The 17592-nt window shown below is 37.0% G+C and overlaps 2 protein-coding genes across 2 annotated transcripts in view; both read right to left on the bottom strand.

Moving 5' to 3' along the window:
* Positions 1 to 400: 400 nt before the first annotated feature.
* sst1.2 (somatostatin 1, tandem duplicate 2) lies at positions 401 to 2074 on the bottom strand. The gene is made up of 2 exons (XM_053507168.1): positions 1928 to 2074; positions 401 to 749 (listed from the first exon to the last, which is right to left on the bottom strand). Exons 1-2 carry the CDS (start codon positions 2072 to 2074, stop codon positions 543 to 545), a joined length of 354 nt encoding a protein of 117 aa, XP_053363143.1. The 3' UTR covers positions 401 to 542.
* Positions 2075 to 8286: 6212 nt separating this feature from the next.
* The window catches only part of col4a3 (collagen, type IV, alpha 3), a 44927-nt gene continuing 35621 nt past the window's right edge, over positions 8287 to 17592 (bottom strand). The window contains exons 40-52 of the mRNA XM_053507152.1: positions 17153 to 17254; positions 15397 to 15444; positions 15065 to 15250; positions 14811 to 14941; positions 14244 to 14316; positions 13947 to 14018; positions 13701 to 13826; positions 11471 to 11569; positions 10961 to 11173; positions 10264 to 10441; positions 9267 to 9381; positions 8777 to 8949; positions 8287 to 8576 (exon numbers count right to left, since the gene is read on the bottom strand). Coding sequence (XP_053363127.1) covers positions 8477 to 8576; positions 8777 to 8949; positions 9267 to 9381; positions 10264 to 10441; positions 10961 to 11173; positions 11471 to 11569; positions 13701 to 13826; positions 13947 to 14018; positions 14244 to 14316; positions 14811 to 14941; positions 15065 to 15250; positions 15397 to 15444; positions 17153 to 17254 — 1616 coding nt within the window. The 3' untranslated portion in view covers positions 8287 to 8476. The remainder of the gene's footprint in view (positions 8577 to 8776; positions 8950 to 9266; positions 9382 to 10263; positions 10442 to 10960; positions 11174 to 11470; positions 11570 to 13700; positions 13827 to 13946; positions 14019 to 14243; positions 14317 to 14810; positions 14942 to 15064; positions 15251 to 15396; positions 15445 to 17152; positions 17255 to 17592) is intronic.

The following is a 17592-nucleotide window of genomic DNA, read 5'->3' as shown; positions in this document are numbered from 1 at the left end:
GTGAATGTTGACCGGAGGTCTTACTACAATTAAAAAAATGAGAATAAATACAATGGGCCTCCACGGCATTGGCCCCCACGGTCCCTAGTTGGACTACAAAGGTTCCTAGATGGATGAATGGATGGACACTACACTGCAGTATGTATGGGTAATGCCCATGGATGGGATTAATATTATTATATATCCTTCTTTTTTTCAAAAGTCCAATAATATGGAATTACTTATTAATTAGCAGTAAATTCATTACAAAAGTGTAATAAATACTGACCAAAGAAACCAAAGATTTATCATCTGATTTTGTCTGAAAAAGTGTTTGGCACGCTTGAAACACATTTACATACACACACACAATTTAAAATCAAATGAAGCATAAGCCTTTATTATTTTTTTTTAATATATATATATATATATAAATTGCAAGGTTACAATTGAATCTGATTGATTTGGTTAATTCTCACTGGTGAGGGTGAGGCGGGCATTCAGCAGCTGGGACCTGGGAGTGGCCGTGTCATGTCGGGTCATGTGACTACAGAATCTGGACCTCAGCAGGACGTGAACCCTTTCCAGTAGAAGTTGCAGCCGGCTTTTCGCTCGCGAGGTGGGAGGCTGTTGGGGTCTTCTGCTGATCTCTCCAACTCCACCGTCAGGTCTTGCTTTGTCCCCAGACTAGAGAGGTCGTTCTCCTGAAACTCTGACTCTGGCAAGGTGAGCTGGGATAGCATGTCCTTCAGGTCATTCTTAGTCCACTCCTGAAAGTCAAAAAGACAAATTGATTAATGATAGAGGTTAGGGATTTGAGAGACTTGCTAAGAGAAAATGTTTCTAAAACGTCCATTTAAATTATCTATATATTACTTCTTTATTTGAAAATTTGTATTTTTGCCTAAAAGGAACGAGAAGGCAAGTTGAGATGTCTGACGGCTCAGTAGAGCTTGTCACGATCACTGCTTTTCCAGGCTGAAATGATTGACAGGAAATGTCTTTTATTCTCCCAGGAATTCCCGCTAGTCTAATACTCGCCTAACGAAATGAGTGACACTTCAATCTATCCCATTCTCATGAGAACATCAAATCAAGGGAACTATTTGTGATAGGAAATGATGGAGGTTTGTGCTATTTCGATATAAGATATGCAGGACCTCTCAGAGTCCCTGCTTGCACTCGGATCAACGCGCTAAAAGAAGCGCACAGCTAAATAATATTCTCGCACTCTTGAGCAGGGTATGAGCGCCTGTCCATGCACATCTCTCACACTCTGAATCTGCCTAATTCTACGTAATACTCCTGCACTTCTGACTCACTTTGTGACTTAAGTCTCTTTTCCAAGCCTGACCCAGCTCAGATACTGCTAACTTGTACTGCTGCTGTAATCAGACAGACTCGCCTTACGCTCATCCCAGGCCTCTCATTCTCATCTGCTCATGCTGATCATTCTGTAAACACACATACTTCTATAGATGTGTACTGAATCACAATCAATGGCTTCAGAGAAGCTGCTTGCAACAATGTCTATAGCAAATGCACACACATGTTATCGCTCTGTATTGTTAAGCTATGATGTACATGTGTTATAATATAATATGAGAAATAAGCTTTCTTTCGGCTGCTCCCGTCAAGGGGTCACCACAGCGGACCATCCGATCCACACACAGGTTTTTACACCAGAAGCAACCTGATGCAACCCCTTATGCGCTGACTGGGCAGTCCGGGCCGTGGCAACCCACAGATGGTGGGGCTTGAACCTGGATCCTCAGATACCCAAATCAACACCTTGAGGCTTTTCCATCTAAGCCACCGCTATCCTACAGCATATCCCTAGTAATACCTAATTGGTAACAAAGTTATCACGATGCATTCACCATATACAATTATATTTGCGTATAAAGTTTTAGTTTATAAGTACATGAGAGTGTTTATCCGGCCTAACCTGCGCAGCCACGCCATGGGCACGGACTCTTTGCAGAAGTCTGCGTTGTCTCAGATCCAGGTCCGGCTGAGAAGAGACGCCGTTACTGCACAGCACCAGAGACAAACCCAGTAGGGCCAGACAGCACTGCAACACACACATCCTCATCTTGTTGTCGATTTCGGTTTCTGGAGCGCTTCCGACTGTGCGATAAAGAGCTCTGAAGGTTGGGTTCTGGCAAACTTGGGACTCTGCGGCGCTCTTTTTAAACTCACCCAGCGCACCGCCGGATGACTGACAGCTGCCTGGTTGCTGGGCGAAGCCGGAATGCGATGTCGTAAAACTGCAACGATTTTCTTTGTTCTCGGCAATGTTGCACGCTTTTGTTAAGACGTACGTGAGCGAAGGAGTATTGACTTTACAATGATGAGGACAATAAAACAATTTGTGCGAATGGACTCAGATCCTCTCAGCTAATCTAAGGCAAATACAACCGAGAAATGTTGCAGTGTCTGTCTTTGTCTCTCCAGCGTGCACACGGTGGGCTAATTAATGATAAAAGCTTTACAAACTCAGGCTTAATGGATTCCTAGTAAAAGCTCCTTGGTATTTTTTTTTTCCTGTATGTTAAATAAAAAATAAAAGACGCATTGCGTAATTTTGCTTGCCAGACCGACATGTTCCAGTATTCTGCCACAATCATGTCGTAATCAGTCAAACTTTTTATTTATATAATTTATTTCATACAGACGTTGTGCAGATTGTTAACCAGCTGGAGGTGTTTTAGGATATAAATAATAGGGCGATAAATCTGGGCTGACCTCTGATCCGGCCTAATGGGCTAAAACTAGACGTACGATATTCCTAATGATCTGAACAAACAGATATTTTGAAATAAACAAATCCAAAGTTTCTTGGAAACCAAGAAGACAAGAAGGTGGACGTGTGGAAGTTGCTTCTTCTATTTTATTATTATGTAATGAAATACAATAATGAAAAATAGCCAACAGTTACGAGCATCAGATCAATTTGTTGTACACAGCTTATTTTTGCATGCAGCATTTTTATGGATATTAAGCAGATTATATACAGTATCAGATGTGCACTTTTTTAAAATAAAATATTACTTTTACCCTCTACATCAGGTAGGAATTTTCTTGTTAGAAAAGTTGACACTTCTAGTCTTGAGTTAAAAAAAAACAATATAATTGTGGCTCAATCAATTTAATTATTTGTGGCTATTATTCTGCTGTTCTTTTAATGGGTTAATATTAAAGTTAAAGTACTAAACAAAATTGCATTAAAAATCTTATTATTCGATGCAGTTTGGGCAGAATCCTGCTACATCACTGATAGACGAAGGGTTTTCAAAAGAAACAGAAAAAAAAGAAGGAAAAAATGCTCTTAAATAGATATGCAAAATGTAATTTAATTTGTACTGTATGTCATTGAAATTAGTAAATTTATTCTGAAGCTTATAATAGCATGCATACAGCTGTTGCCAAAACTGCTGTTGCTGTATGCTTAAGACAGCATATGTCATGTGCTCTAGTTCTCCCTGTGCACAAAACAGGTGATGTCACTATTTGGTCCCTGTCTATCTGTCTATCTGGGTGTGCTAATTAGAATCAGCTGGTTTAGTTAAGGGATGGAACACACATGTGACAGGACATTTACTTTCTGAAATCCACTTTTGTAGAAAAAGGGCTGAAACTCGTGAATTCTTAAGTGAACTGTGAACTTCTGTGGCAAATTTCAGTATGTGATCTTCATTAAGCAGTCATGCAGGTAGGACTGAAGAAGTGACCGCAGAGAACTGCAAAGGTCTTTTTGTCTTTTTGTTCTTTGTGCCCAGCCTGATACAGTAAGTTTGTAAGAATGAAGGACTTCATACTAAATATTGATTGTTGTTCGGCAATTCCACTGCATGAAATAACAAATCATCCTTATTTTCTTGATTGCTTTATTTAAAGAAAAATGAGAACGTCATTAAAACATTGAATTTCAGTTTTTGTCTCTGCTTTTGGCCACTGCTGGACTGGACAAATTTGGTTTGAAAATGTCTTATTTGAAAATGGTGATGTAATTTTTGAAACAAACGAAGAAACAAATGTTAATGTCTAACTAGATATAATCAGCCCTAATTTTACTGTAAGTATAACTTTTCATTTAATACATCAAATATTTTCCCAAAATAAACATGTAATCATTTTACATCTGATAATCCTGCAAGTAAAGTCATTTGGTGTGATATATTACGGAAACAGACATAACGTAACCCAGCACAAATCCAATCTATTTAGGGCCATATGAGGATGAGATACCTATTTCCCCACATCTGTTGTCTGTATTTAAGTTGCTCTGTACTGTCATCTTGTGGTCACATATATTTATTTATTTATTATTTTTTTAAATCCTACAAAAACTTTAGACATTTCAAATGAGGCTTAAAAAATACATCTGTAAATTAACAATGACGTTTTTAAATTTCATGCTGTTTTGTTTTTTGTTTTGATTAAACCTTAAACATCTAATGATTCAATGGCATTAATTACACACCAAACAGAGGAATATGATTTCATCATTTATTTAATCAATATAAAACAACACTAAATAGACTCATTTAAAACAAAAGAGTAAAAAAGCGTCATGAAATAAATAAAAAATATTTTATTCTAATGTTTTGTACAAAACACAAATCCTAGAATAAAAAAAATGTATAGCACACATTTTTTTTCTTTTTTGCCTATAGTAACTATTGTTACTTGTACTTATTAATAGTTATTGTAATTATTATTATCAGTTATTAACATTAATAAACATTTAGAAGCTAAAGAATTGTGTTACTAGCCAGCGGCAAATGTTATTCTTGATTTATAGTTTAAAAACTTACATATTATACAATCTAACTGAACACAAATTAATGGTTATGAATATTTTCAGTATTTTGCTTGAATATGAAGTAACGTTTGTATGTAAATTAACAAACAAACAAACAGACAAAAAAATAAAAACACAAGCTCACATTGTATGTTATCTTACAGGCGACATCGACCCTGAATTAAGTCCATGATTTTTTTAAGGAAAAAAAAATGTACTTCTGTATTTACACTTAAACTTCTTAAAGGATCGTCAAAAAATGCAACCTACAGTAACATCATAATTATGAAACACTTTTCTTAATACAAAACATCAAGTAAAAATACAAATTAGCACAAGTTAACTGTTAAACTCCAGCATGGATATAATGAACAACATAAATTTCATAATCTTGATTTCATGTTAACAAACTAAAAACAGTCTGCTTTGGCTGACCAAGACTGCTGGTTGTTGTGTCTGCACAGTGTAACCACAAATGCTCTAATAACAGTCTGGTTTCTCCTATCGCTTATATCTGTGTTGCTCAGAGGGTGTCGATTCATTTCCACCACTGAAGCTCTGACCTTAGTCCCAGGCTGTGATCAGTTTTATTATAAACTCCATGCTGACTTTAACAACCGTAGCTACTGCCTGAGCTGGACAAAATATGAGCTGGACAAAATATGAGTTGGACAAAATATGAGTTGGACAAAATATGAGTTGGACAAAATATGAGTTGGACAAAATATTGCACACATTTTGACCAATCAGATTTAAAAATTCAACCATGGTTATAGTATTGCATCACCACAAGAAATCTAAGAAATCACTTTCAAGTTAATGCTTTTTAAAGAAGCTAAAGAAGACATTTTAGTTTCATTAAAATAGACACTTTTGAACTGCGGCTACTCTTCAAGGACATAACGAAGACTCATTGGAACTGGTTAACATCTGTGCTCATGAGTCTATAGGACATAAAATATTAGTGTAGAGTGTCCATGGCAGAACACCACAAAGGAAGCCATCAGAACACTGCTGCATGCCTGAAGTTTGTGAAAGAACACACTCCACACACATGACACTCCACAGCGGTATCGGCAAAATGTTTTGCGCACTGATGAAACTGAGATTGAAATATTTGGAAACAACACGCAACAGTACATATGGCATAAAAAAGGCACTGAATATATGATGAAAACATCATCCCAACCGTATGGTGGAGGAAACATCTTGATTTGGGCCAACCTGCAGTCTTCAAGTGTATCAAAAATGCTTCAGGATAATGTGAGGATGTCTGTACATCAGATAAAACTCTGTAGAAGCTGGGTGATGCAACAGGACAATGGCGCAAGTACATAGACCTCAACCCAATAGAGATACCATGAAAAGACTTGAAGAGAGACATACACATGAGACGTCCAAAGAATATGGCAGAGCTTAAGCGGTTATGCCAGGACGAATGGCGAGAACATTGATGTGCAGGTCAGATCCACAGCTATAGGAAGCGCCTGGTTGAGGATTTAGCTGCAGGAGCCGGTATCAAACCAGTTATTAATTCCACTTACTTTTTCCACTAGCGTTTTGAATGTTGAATGGGTGTGTTCAATAAAGACATGAAAGATCAGAATTTGTGTTATTATTTTAGGCCCATTATATTTGTCACTTCTCTGGACTTAAATGAAGATCAGATCACATTTACAACAAATTAATCCGGAAAACTATAAAATTCCAAAAGGTTAATTAACTATACTATATAACTATATCATACTATATAACTTCAATGGTAATAATATTCAAGAAAAACTCACACAGGCTTAAACTTTCAGAATATGCTGTACCGTACAAGTCGAAGGTTAAAATAGGTCATCAACTTTAAATCAGCCCAAGAACTGGATGTCACTCTCAGATAATCTACTTTACTTGATGCATCTGGCTTCCATTAATACCAGGAGAACGCTACCTAATGCACAGCCGGATGCCGACTGTAATTTTATAGAACCCTGTGGTGTGTATGTGACTCCATATTCACATGGAATCAGATTTGTGACAAGAAAAGATTGAGCAAAAAGCTTAATAAGACACAAAGTCTTAAGAAGTAAAATAATTTCAAGCAAACATTATGGCCGAAATATGGTATTGGTGCTAAAAAGTGTCTCATCCTGGTGAAAAAGTACATTTTCAGCTAGGATCATACTGTAAAACACCATTTTCCATAATACTTATTGCTTCTTACCTCCCGTCTAAGCTTTGTTCTTTGCAAATTTGCAAACACATTTTTTTGCTAAATACAAATTTCATGACATATGTAATGTCTGTAATATTTTTTTTCTTAAATTGTTCAATGATTTTAATTGTCATTTGGATGTAACTTAGAGATCAATTAGATATTGCAACATGAATTTAAGACGGTTACGGGCACTACAGCTCTTTGGCTTTTTAAGCTTTTACCAAAAAACTATTTGAGCAACAATTTTACAGATCATATGCTTCTAGAAGCTTACAGCAATTTTAGAATCAATACTCATGAAGCAATATGAATAATTTGCATTTTAAATTGTTACTGGTTAGCGAGAGAGTATAACGCCACAAAATGGCCGAAAAACTTTTTTGGGCACATACTGTATGAAATCATTCCAATATAGTCACTACTGCAGAAACTTCAGAAGTAGTTGACATAGTTGAGAATGAAACATCATCTGGCCAATGAAAATGCAGCCCTGTGACTCTCACATCTGTGTCAGAAGTGCAACTGTAAAAATTCTGCAGCAAAACTTTAAAATGAAACTGAAATGTTCAGCAACAAAACTTTAAAGTTAAGGAACGAAAAAAAAAAAACTGTGAGAGAAAAAGCAGCATTATTGATTTTTTAAATTTTTTTTTACTTAATTAAATTTTTTTGGTTTGCAATTATTTAGCACTTATTGTCTTTCACTTTCAATGTTTTTTTTTTGTTTAATCATTTAAAATTTTGTTCAATCCTTTTGGCATAAATATTATTCCATACTTGAAGACCTGCCCAATATTCCACAAGGAAAATTTGTGTATTTTTTTTATATCATTGCGTTTTTATCCCTCTTCAATTTATTAATGAATCTTTTTTTACTTTGTTGAATTTTGACATATATTTAATCCCATAAATTATAACACTATATATATATATAATTCACTTCATCTTTTGGTTTCCTAAGAAATTTCAGTGTAATATTGTGGTTACTGACACTGCTCTGCAATTATAAATGACATACAATAAACATTAGGCATGTAGTGTGGACAAAGGTGACAAAGTGTTATTTGGTGATACTACTATACATAAAAACTCAAAATCACAAAGTTGTGCAAGATTTGTTTTGGCTAACAGTCTCAGGTCAAATCTAGCCGAATACGGGTTAAATAATAAAAATAATAATAATAATACCATTTGCCAACAAAGCTTTGAGGTCATGTAAATGTAAGTGCACTGAACTAAGCACCAAATACAGAATACCTCAGCATGGTTAGAAAGCATACACTTTTTAGCTTTTTAGTTCGATTGCTGGGTAAAAAAAGTCACTCCATTAGTTCTTTCCATCATTCAAAAACCTGCTCGAGGTTCTCAGTAACTGGATGTAGAGTGCGATGGAAGCAAACGTGTCTGTTTCCAAAAGTCAGCGATCAAAGGATAAATTGACCCTTGATCAATCCTTAATCAGGAGATTAAAAGGTCTCTGAAAATCAGGAAGACCAGGATGAGCAGGACGGCTCCTTCATGCACACCTGACAGCGACTGATCATGCTTGGATTGTCTTCTTTTTGTATCTGTGGAGATGGTTTACTGAGGAACAGAATGCAAAAAAACAGATCTGCTTTTAGACATGCTGGAACAATGTTAACAAAGTGTATATAGTGCTCTGGATGGATGGATGGATGGATAGATGGATGAATGGATGGATGGATGGATGGACGGATGGACGGACGGATTTGCATACCTGCATGCATACATATAATTGAACAATAAACATCTGGAAGGAATACCTGAACATCTGGCTAGGATCCAGTGCAGCCAGCCAGTAGCTGTAGGAATTTAAGTAGTAGTTACAAGTGCCACGGCCATGACACTCAATAAAGGGAATCCTGTGGAAATTCTCTAGACAGGAGCCAGGAGAGGACAGGGACTGCCCCGAACCCTCGGACCCCACGCCTGTGTGCTAGAGGTAGACCAGAAATATACTATCAGAAGGTGTTGATTCATTTTCCATGCCAGCAGCTCTGAGTGTAGCGAAGTCACACCATACGTTTATATTACCGTGCTTGTTTTAGAACATTTTTATAGTTAGTTAGTTAGTGTTCCAAAAATGCTTTAAAATCGGTAAACAAAAAAGAAAGAAATTAAAACTCATGAAATGTATAAATTTAAGCTATGTTTTAGAAAGATTAATACAGAGAAATTCTGTAAAATGGTTAAAATAGATTTTGTGAAATAAAGATATGAAATGAGATACAGTTAAAGCATCTGTTACGTTACCATGACAAAAGAGTAGCCTTGCCACAAAGGATGCCATCCAACAGGGCATGATGGGACTGCATTATTCTGGCTGTGCAATGCTATCACGTTAGCTGGAGCCTCACATACTGAACACCTGGAGAAAAAAAGAGAAAAATGAACAGAGCAATGAACGAGTGAATGACTGAATGAATGAGTGAGTGATGGAGTGAGTGATGGAGTGAGTGATGGAGTGAGTGATGGGGCGAGTGAGTTAATGTGTATGTGAAAGGTTGGCTTAGTAGGTGAATGTTTATTTGCTCATTGGGGTGAGTGAGTGAGTGAATGTTTGGCTGGATGAGTGAGTGAGTGAGTAAGAGAGTGAGTGAGTGAGTGAATGAATGCTTGGTTGGGTAAGAAAGTGATTGAGTAAATGAGTGAGTAAATGAGAAGACCGTGAGTGAATGAGTGAGTGTGTGAGTGAATGAATGAATTAATGAGAATACAATAAGTAAATGAGTGAATGAATGAGTGAGTGAAAGAATAAGTGAAAGAGTGAGTGAAAGAATAAGTCAGCGAGTGTGTGTGCAAAACAATGCAGTGAGTGAGCGTGAATGCTTGGATGAGTGAGTGAGGGAGTGAGGGAGTGAAAGTGTGAATGAGTCAGCGAGTGAGTCAGTAAGTAAGTAAGTGAGTGAGAAAATAAAATGCTCTGCAGGATGATGATGTGAGTGATTGAGCGAGACAATGCAATGAATGAGTGAGTGAATTCATTATTGGCTGATCAAGTGAAAGAGTGAATAAATGCATGAATGCGTCAGCGAGTGAATGAGTGAATAAGACAAGCAGAGGATGCAGTGAGTGAATGTGTAAGTGAGTGAGTAAGTCAATGCTTGGTTGGGTGAGTGAGTGAGTAAGTGATCGAGTGAATAAACGAGTGAATGTGTGAGTGCTTGTTCGAGAGCTTGTTTGTGTAAGTGACTGAATGCCTGAGTGAGTCATATAGTCTTGTCTGGTCATGTGTGTGCTCTAGGCATACCTGCTAATATACTGCACCAGTGAGTCACCTGAGATAAGGGACATGTTACTGGGCATGTGTGCGTCAGTGGACAGCCAGTAGGAGTAGTCGTTTCGGTCGGCATAGCGACAGACCTCTCCTCCATTGCAGTAAAGGAAAGGCATGGTGGAGAACATCGGTAGACAGCTGCCCATAGTGCCTTGGTGTCACACACACACATACACACACACACACACACATATATATATATATATTATACTATTGGCTGCATTTATATTTATTATAAAAAGCCACTCATATAAACACCAAAGCGCTGAATGGAATGAGTCAACCAACGGAAAAACGAATAAAACAAGCACCTGGCATGTTTTTAGCACCGACATGAATAAATAACCTCATGGAACGCCCTACGATCTCTAAACGCCAATTCAGACCAGATGCACTCCTAAAGCATTTCTGTTTTTTGTTTTAATGCATCACACTCGGCAATTATGTCTCCATTTAATTAGGGTTGCAAACCCTACCAGCTGTGTTAGTGATTACTGTTCTACAATTATCGTACTGCACAAATGTTTCGACGCGCCACTCCTTTTTAGTTTTAATTAAAAAAAAAAATAAAGGAAAAACTAAGGAAAAACTAAATAAAGCATGCAGTTAGGTTCTATTGTGTTGTCTTAGCATAGGTAAGTTTAGATTGCATGATGTTCATGTGTCTTACCAAGGTCTTGTCCATGTCCACGTTTATTGCCGTTGATAAAAAGGAGCGAGTAGCCGGTATAGACTTCACTGGATCCCTCGGGGCAGAATGGTACGGCTCGTGTCTGGCTGTGCTTGGTGAACAGGAAGCTATCTCTGGTCGTACTGGACACACAGCGTCCCGGTGGACCCATGGAACCTTTCTGACCATCAGTACCAATGTAACCTCGCTCTCCTGGAAAACAGTAGATGATAACTTGATGATTTTTTTCTATTATCGAATGAGTACAAAAAGCAACACTACCCGCTGTGCCACAGTGTCACCCACTACAATACAAGGAAAAGAGTACTGCAAAAAAAAAAATTCCTGTAGTGTGTGATTGTTGACTGGAGGTCCAACCATGGTTGTACAAATAGAAATAAATACAATGGTCACTATTGGCCTCCACAGTCCATAGTTGGATTACAGAGGTTCCTAGATGGATGGATGAATGGATGGATGGAATGCGTAATTATGTAGATGCATTCTTACCTGGCAGGCCTGGTAATCCTCTGCTTCCTTTCTGGCCACGTAAACCTTGCACACCAGAGATGCCGTCTCCACCAGAGGGTCCATCAGGACCAGGGATTCCTTGTGAGTTTTAATGAGAAAAAAATATCTATATTATATCTATAACAGTATATAAATAAAAGAAAGGTTTGGTCTGTACATTGGTCGGAGCTCATTCATTCAACTATATCTTTCCATTTCATACATCGGAGGTCCAAAAACCAGCCTCAGAAAATCTTCTGTCTTGTCTATATTGTCTGTATGTATGTATGTCTGTATGTCTGTCCAGCCAATTTTGTCACAGCATTACGCAAAACTGACAGAATTTAATTAATCTTTGCCAGGACTTTAATGTTTGTCTGAAATTAAATCTGTGCCATCAATGAAATTGAAACATTAAGTAGAAGTGATATTATCAGCAATTATTTGTTAGATTATGTCACAGCATTTAGTGACAAATATAGCTCCCTCAAGGTAGGCGTGGCTATACACGTTGCTCAAAGGACCAAATAATTAACTGTTTATACACAAAGTATCTACAGTACAAAGCACTCAAATCCTCCCAAATAAACACGCGAGATAGCATGTATTACTCCAAAAAAAGGCAAGTACACTACAAAAACTGAACCTTTTAAGAACAATGGATGGGAAGTTTAAAACCACTTTTCCAAACCATGGTGCTAATAAAGAGCAGTCATGTGGCCACTATGAGATACAACAGGGGTCGGTAAAGCAAACATATCCACATCAGTAGGAGATGAGGGCATGTAAAATACCCGAACTGAGAGCCCAGTGCTATGTGCTAAAATCAAAGTGTTGAGTAAAAGTGATGTTATGTTATAACTGTAACAGTTATCTGCCGGATTTAATAATCTACTTTAAACAGGGAGCGTGACAAAAGTAGTACAACTTAGCATAAACAATGCGTCAGATACTCAACCCTACAAAATTTTTTTTCCTTGTATTAATAAGTTAAAGAGTTCTGCCGTACAGAAAGACATGTATATGGGCTTCAACCTGAAATAACATTCAAGATCAATAGATAATAATAATAATAATAATAATAATAATAATAATAATAATAATAATAATAATTTTTATTTATAAAGCGCCTTTCCAGAGCTCAAGGACACTTTACAATGAGGAAGGAGAAAAAAAAACATGCAGAGGACAGGTGGATTCAAGTGTAACATTCTGAAAACAAATGAGTTTTGAGTAGAGATTTAAATATGGAGATGTTATTAACAGAACGGAGAGAGTGAGGAAGAGAGTTCCAGAGTTTGAGAGCGATAACACTGAATGATCTGCCGCCCATTAAAGAGAGGCGGTACCGAGGGACAGCAAAGAAACCAGAATCGGAGGAGCGTAATGAACGGGTCGAAATGTAGGGGCAAGCAGATTAAGAAGGTAAGTGGAAGCTAAGCCATGTATAGATTTGAAAACAAGGAGAAGAATTTTGAATTTGATACGGTAAACACCTGGGAGCCAATGGAGATCAGACAGAATTGGGGTTATATGAGCAGAGCGTTTGGTATGAGTGAGTATTCTAGCCGCAGAGTTTTGAATATATTGTAATCTGGAGATGGAGCTGGCAGGTAGACTAATTAAAACTGCATTACAGAAATCAATGCGTGATGAGACGAATGCATGGATGAGAGTTTCGGCATCTTTGGTACTGATGAATGGACGCAGTAGGGCAATGCGGCGTAAATGAAAGAATGCAGATTTAGTGACAGATTTAATGTGAGGCTGAAAGGAGAGTGCGGAGTCAAAGATTACTCCTAAATTTTTGACAGAAGTAGATGTTTTGATGTGAGAGCCAGCAATCTCACAGGTGAAATTGGTGGAGATGTTGCTGGTGAGTGCTGGGGTTCCGATGAAAATTATTTCAGTTTTGTCCATGTTAAGTTTTAGAAAGTTTAAGTTTAGCCAATCTCTAATGTCCTTCACGCAAGCAGATATTTTGTCAATTTGGGCAGATGGAGTAGGTGTACGGCATAAAAGTGATAGTTAAGACCATGACGTTGAAGGATCAGACCGAGTGGGATTATGTAAATTGTGAACAATAGTGGGCCAAGAACAGATCCCTGGGGGATAATTTTTAGCTTTAATCTTTTAACTATTTTTACGTTTAACACATCAGTACAAACAGTTTAATAGAGAGCCAAAACGCTGGATATTTGAAACCTTTAGAGTAGGTGTGTATGTGTACCTGCTGGCCCCTCAAATCCTGGTTGACCGGATATTCCAGGGGGTCCTCGCTCTCCTGGGGCACCAGGCGGACCACGATCTCCAGGAATAGCTGTTTTTTGAAAATATGCAACGTCCCCTGGTGTGCCTAAATAGGTCGATAGTACATTAGTTAATGTTATGTAAAGTAACTCCAGCACATTTTTGGGAAAAAATTCTCCATTATTGAATGAATTTTTAGCTTTGCATTGACATAACAAGCTCTTACCTGGTGCTCCTTTTTGCCCTTTTTGTCCTGAAAATCCTGGTGGGCCAGTTGCGCCATCTGTTCCTCTTTGACCTACAGACAGTCACAGCGCAGCATGAGGCTTATGTTGGTGCATGTAGTTTTAAGATGATAAATGAGAATGCGCACACCCTGGCAATGCAGGGAAAGGGCCTCGAAGCTGGCTCACACACTTTTCACATAATGGATGAAATAGCATAATGTGTACTACATTTTTTGTTATATATATACAGTATATATATATACTGCTTTACAGTTGTGTAAAGTTTAGCCTCTTACCTTGAAGTCCTGTCTCACCCTTTAGTCCTTTTTCTCCCTTGTCACCTGGGGAACCACTGCCCCCAACAAAACCCTTTAAAAAACATGTACATTTCTTTTACTTGATTTAAGTTTTTTTTTTTAATTAATGATCATATTGCAGAAGCTAATCAATGCTAATCTAAAATTCTTAATTTTACATGTTATTAATTAAAAAATTATTTCCTTATGATACTGTACATGGTACAAGAATTTTCTCATGGTACCTGGTAATGTCTTTAAACTATATTAGGCCTGTCAATATTAATGCATTAAAGCATGTGATTAATAAAAAAAAAATAACGCATTACTATTTTAAATGTTAATGTTTGAGATATTATAAAACTGCATAATCTGTTTTGTCTAATCAGTTATGCATTTATTTATTCCAAAATTGCATGTTTATAATACAAGTAAATCTGAGTATTTTAAAATGATCAAAGTATGACTATGATTAACTAGATTAAAATTTGAATCAATTAATTTATATTTACTACATTTTGCAACATATCAAACCAGTGATCTTAAATTACAGGTAATCTTACTCACTGGAAACCCGTGTAGGCCAGTTTCTCCGGGATAACCGCACATTCCTCTTGGTCCGGAAATCCCGGGGTTGCCCTTATCTCCTTTCGAGCCGAGACCAGGTGGTCCTGGAGGGCCACATATTCCTCTGAGCCCTACACAAAGCAGGTTTATTGAGACATTCAGAACTCTTTCAAATAATTATAAAGAGTTATAGTGTTTTCCCTTAACCTGTCACATCTGAAATACTGAAAAATTACATTAAAAAATTGTTTAACCTTTGGGTCCTGGTGGTCCAGGAAGCCCTCGCTCTCCCTTGGGCCCGTCCATGCACAAACCCAGATTGCCAGGATTCCCAGGGGGTCCTGGTGGCCCTGGTACACCACAGGGGCCCGGGTCTCCGACTGGACCACATGGTCCTGGGGGTCCAGTTTTCCCCATGGGTCCTGGTTCTCCCTTATTACCTAAATATGACACACAAATAGTTATTAATTTAAGGGTTACTTGCTTAAATCAAATGATAGGAAAGTAACATATAATGTAAATAAAGTAAAAAATATAATAATAATAATAATAATAATAATAATAATAATAATAATAATACACTTACCTGTTGTACCCTTAGCACCAGCTGGACCTGGAGGTCCAAATCCAGGAACTAAATATGAGAAATTTTTATTATATTAATTGGTGTTGGTTAGGCTAGTTGAACATTAGATTTGGCTAATTGAACATTAGATTTGGTGCTGTAAGTATTACAACTTGTTGGATGGAGGATAGAAAATATTATGTGGATGTTAAAGATAGTAGATGAATGTTTAAATAATCCTGACCTAACTTAAGGAAAGAGTCAATTCTTATTGTCAATTGTATGTAGTGTGAAACTACACTTTCTTTTTGCTTAATTTTTTGGTAAAATATCGTATAAATAGTACAATTGTATTTCTAATCCTAATCACACCCAGGTCATAAGGCAGGAGTAGACATATAAACAGTTTGACAGCAAAATGAGATAAACACCATTTGCAGATTGTCCACAGATACACATTCTTTGAAAGGCATTGTACCATCATTAGAACTGGTTTTGCCTTAATATTTACTGTATGTAAGTAAAATGAATATGAAACATGTTGTTTGCAGGAAGCTGTTGCATTTTACTTGAACCTGGTCCTGTTACGTGGTGCTAATGATCACACAAAGTGCCGAGGTATCAGGACCCTTAATATAAACACGCTGCCAGGTGCGGCTCGTTCAGGCTGATTGCCTAACAGTGGTGTTGCCAGGCAACTGCGTGTATAAATGGCCGCGCCTTTGCCTGTTCAGAATTTCAGTTTATGCGCGGCTCTGGCCGCCCGCGCGACCCGCACCGTTACAGGTCCTGTCTGCAATTGCCAGTTCACTAATCAGAATTTCTAAACTTTATCATAACTTCATTGGACTTTGAATCCAACAGTTAATATAGCCTCGTACAGTGCATAACTATACTATGATAAAACAAGGAAAATGAGGAAAGCGGATAATGTTGCTGTACACTAAAGTTTTTGTATCGTTTTTTTAATGTTTTTTTCTGATCTTTAACAAACCTACAAAGTTTTTCTGTTTAACATAACAACACTTTATTGCTTATTCCAAGGTACCGCCAATGAATCACTACAACAACAAAATTTGCCTAAATTTGCTATGTTTTTATTAATTAAATTTAATTTAATTAATCTCCATTTTTGACACTAATTACAAATCTACAAGGCTAGAAGCCCAACTGTAGTTTTTAGCCATTGGGACAAAACTGTATCAGGTGGAATTAATAGTGTTTTGCAAAAAATTATCAAAATTTGACACTATAACCAAAACAATTTTAACCAAAAAAATAAAAAAAATGTAATTAGTGCTTTTTAACAACCTACTGATTCAAAGAAACCATGCACAACATACATTTTTATAGTTTGTAATATTCCTTGCTTCCTTTGGAAAAGTTTGAAAAAATAAAGATATCTCATTTTGCAATCAAAAGTTTATCTAAGTTAAAATTTTATGGTGATTATGAGCTCGAAGTCCATTTGGAATAAAAGACCGAAGTATTTTTTAGGTGTTTTTTTTTTTTTTTTTTTTTAAATACTTGGTTACACTTTAGTTGATAAGATCGTTTTTAAAAATGCTTGATATCACACACAAACGTCTCATTTTAAGAATGCATTGCACTGATTTGTTTATTGATTATCATTAGCAGTGTAGCTTAACGAGGCTAATCTACTTGTACATGGCTGTTGGATGAAGTACTGTACATGCAAATTCATTAATTTTTTTGCTTTTGTTCATCAAGACAAAATAGTTAATTAAATAGTCCGGCATGCATATCTTTACAGTACCTCCAGCACTCCCTTTCTCTCCACGTTGCCCTGGAATGCCATCGTTGCCCTGGTTTCCTTTAGGTCCTGGAGGACCTGGATTGCCCGGTGATCCAGAACAACCTTACAAGAATGAAAAAACTTGACTATCCTGCTAAACTTTAGACTGTAGTATTAAAAAGATGGTGAGTACAAACTAAATTACCATGTTACAAATATAAGGTACATTACTAGTTAAAAGTTTGAAAATAATATTTTAAACAGAAGCATATGCACAATGCAAATACTTGGAATTGGAATTGCTTTTAAAATGCTTTGTTTGTAAATTGGTAATAAATAGCTGTGTTCAACTTAACGAATCATAACGTTGCTCTGCAATGCCTGTATTCGTTCTAAAATCCCAGTGTGTACTGTACAACCTCAACAGCTAATAATGATCCATGACTAAATAGAAATAACCT

This window comes from Clarias gariepinus, chromosome 11, assembly GCF_024256425.1.
Source record: "Clarias gariepinus isolate MV-2021 ecotype Netherlands chromosome 11, CGAR_prim_01v2, whole genome shotgun sequence".
Taxonomy (NCBI): Eukaryota; Metazoa; Chordata; class Actinopteri; order Siluriformes; family Clariidae; genus Clarias; species Clarias gariepinus.
The sequence above is the reverse complement of the archived record's forward strand: the minus strand, read 5'-3'. Positions and strand labels throughout refer to the sequence as shown.

Coding starts and splice junctions, on each gene's coding strand:
- sst1.2 (XM_053507168.1), bottom strand. CDS start 2,074: ATGAGGATGTGTGTGTTGCAGTGCTGTCTGGCCCTACTGGGTTTGTCT. Junction 750..1,927: donor CCCATGGCGTGGCTGCGCAG/GTTAGGCCGGAT, acceptor TTTGACTTTCAG/GAGTGGACTAAGAATGACCT.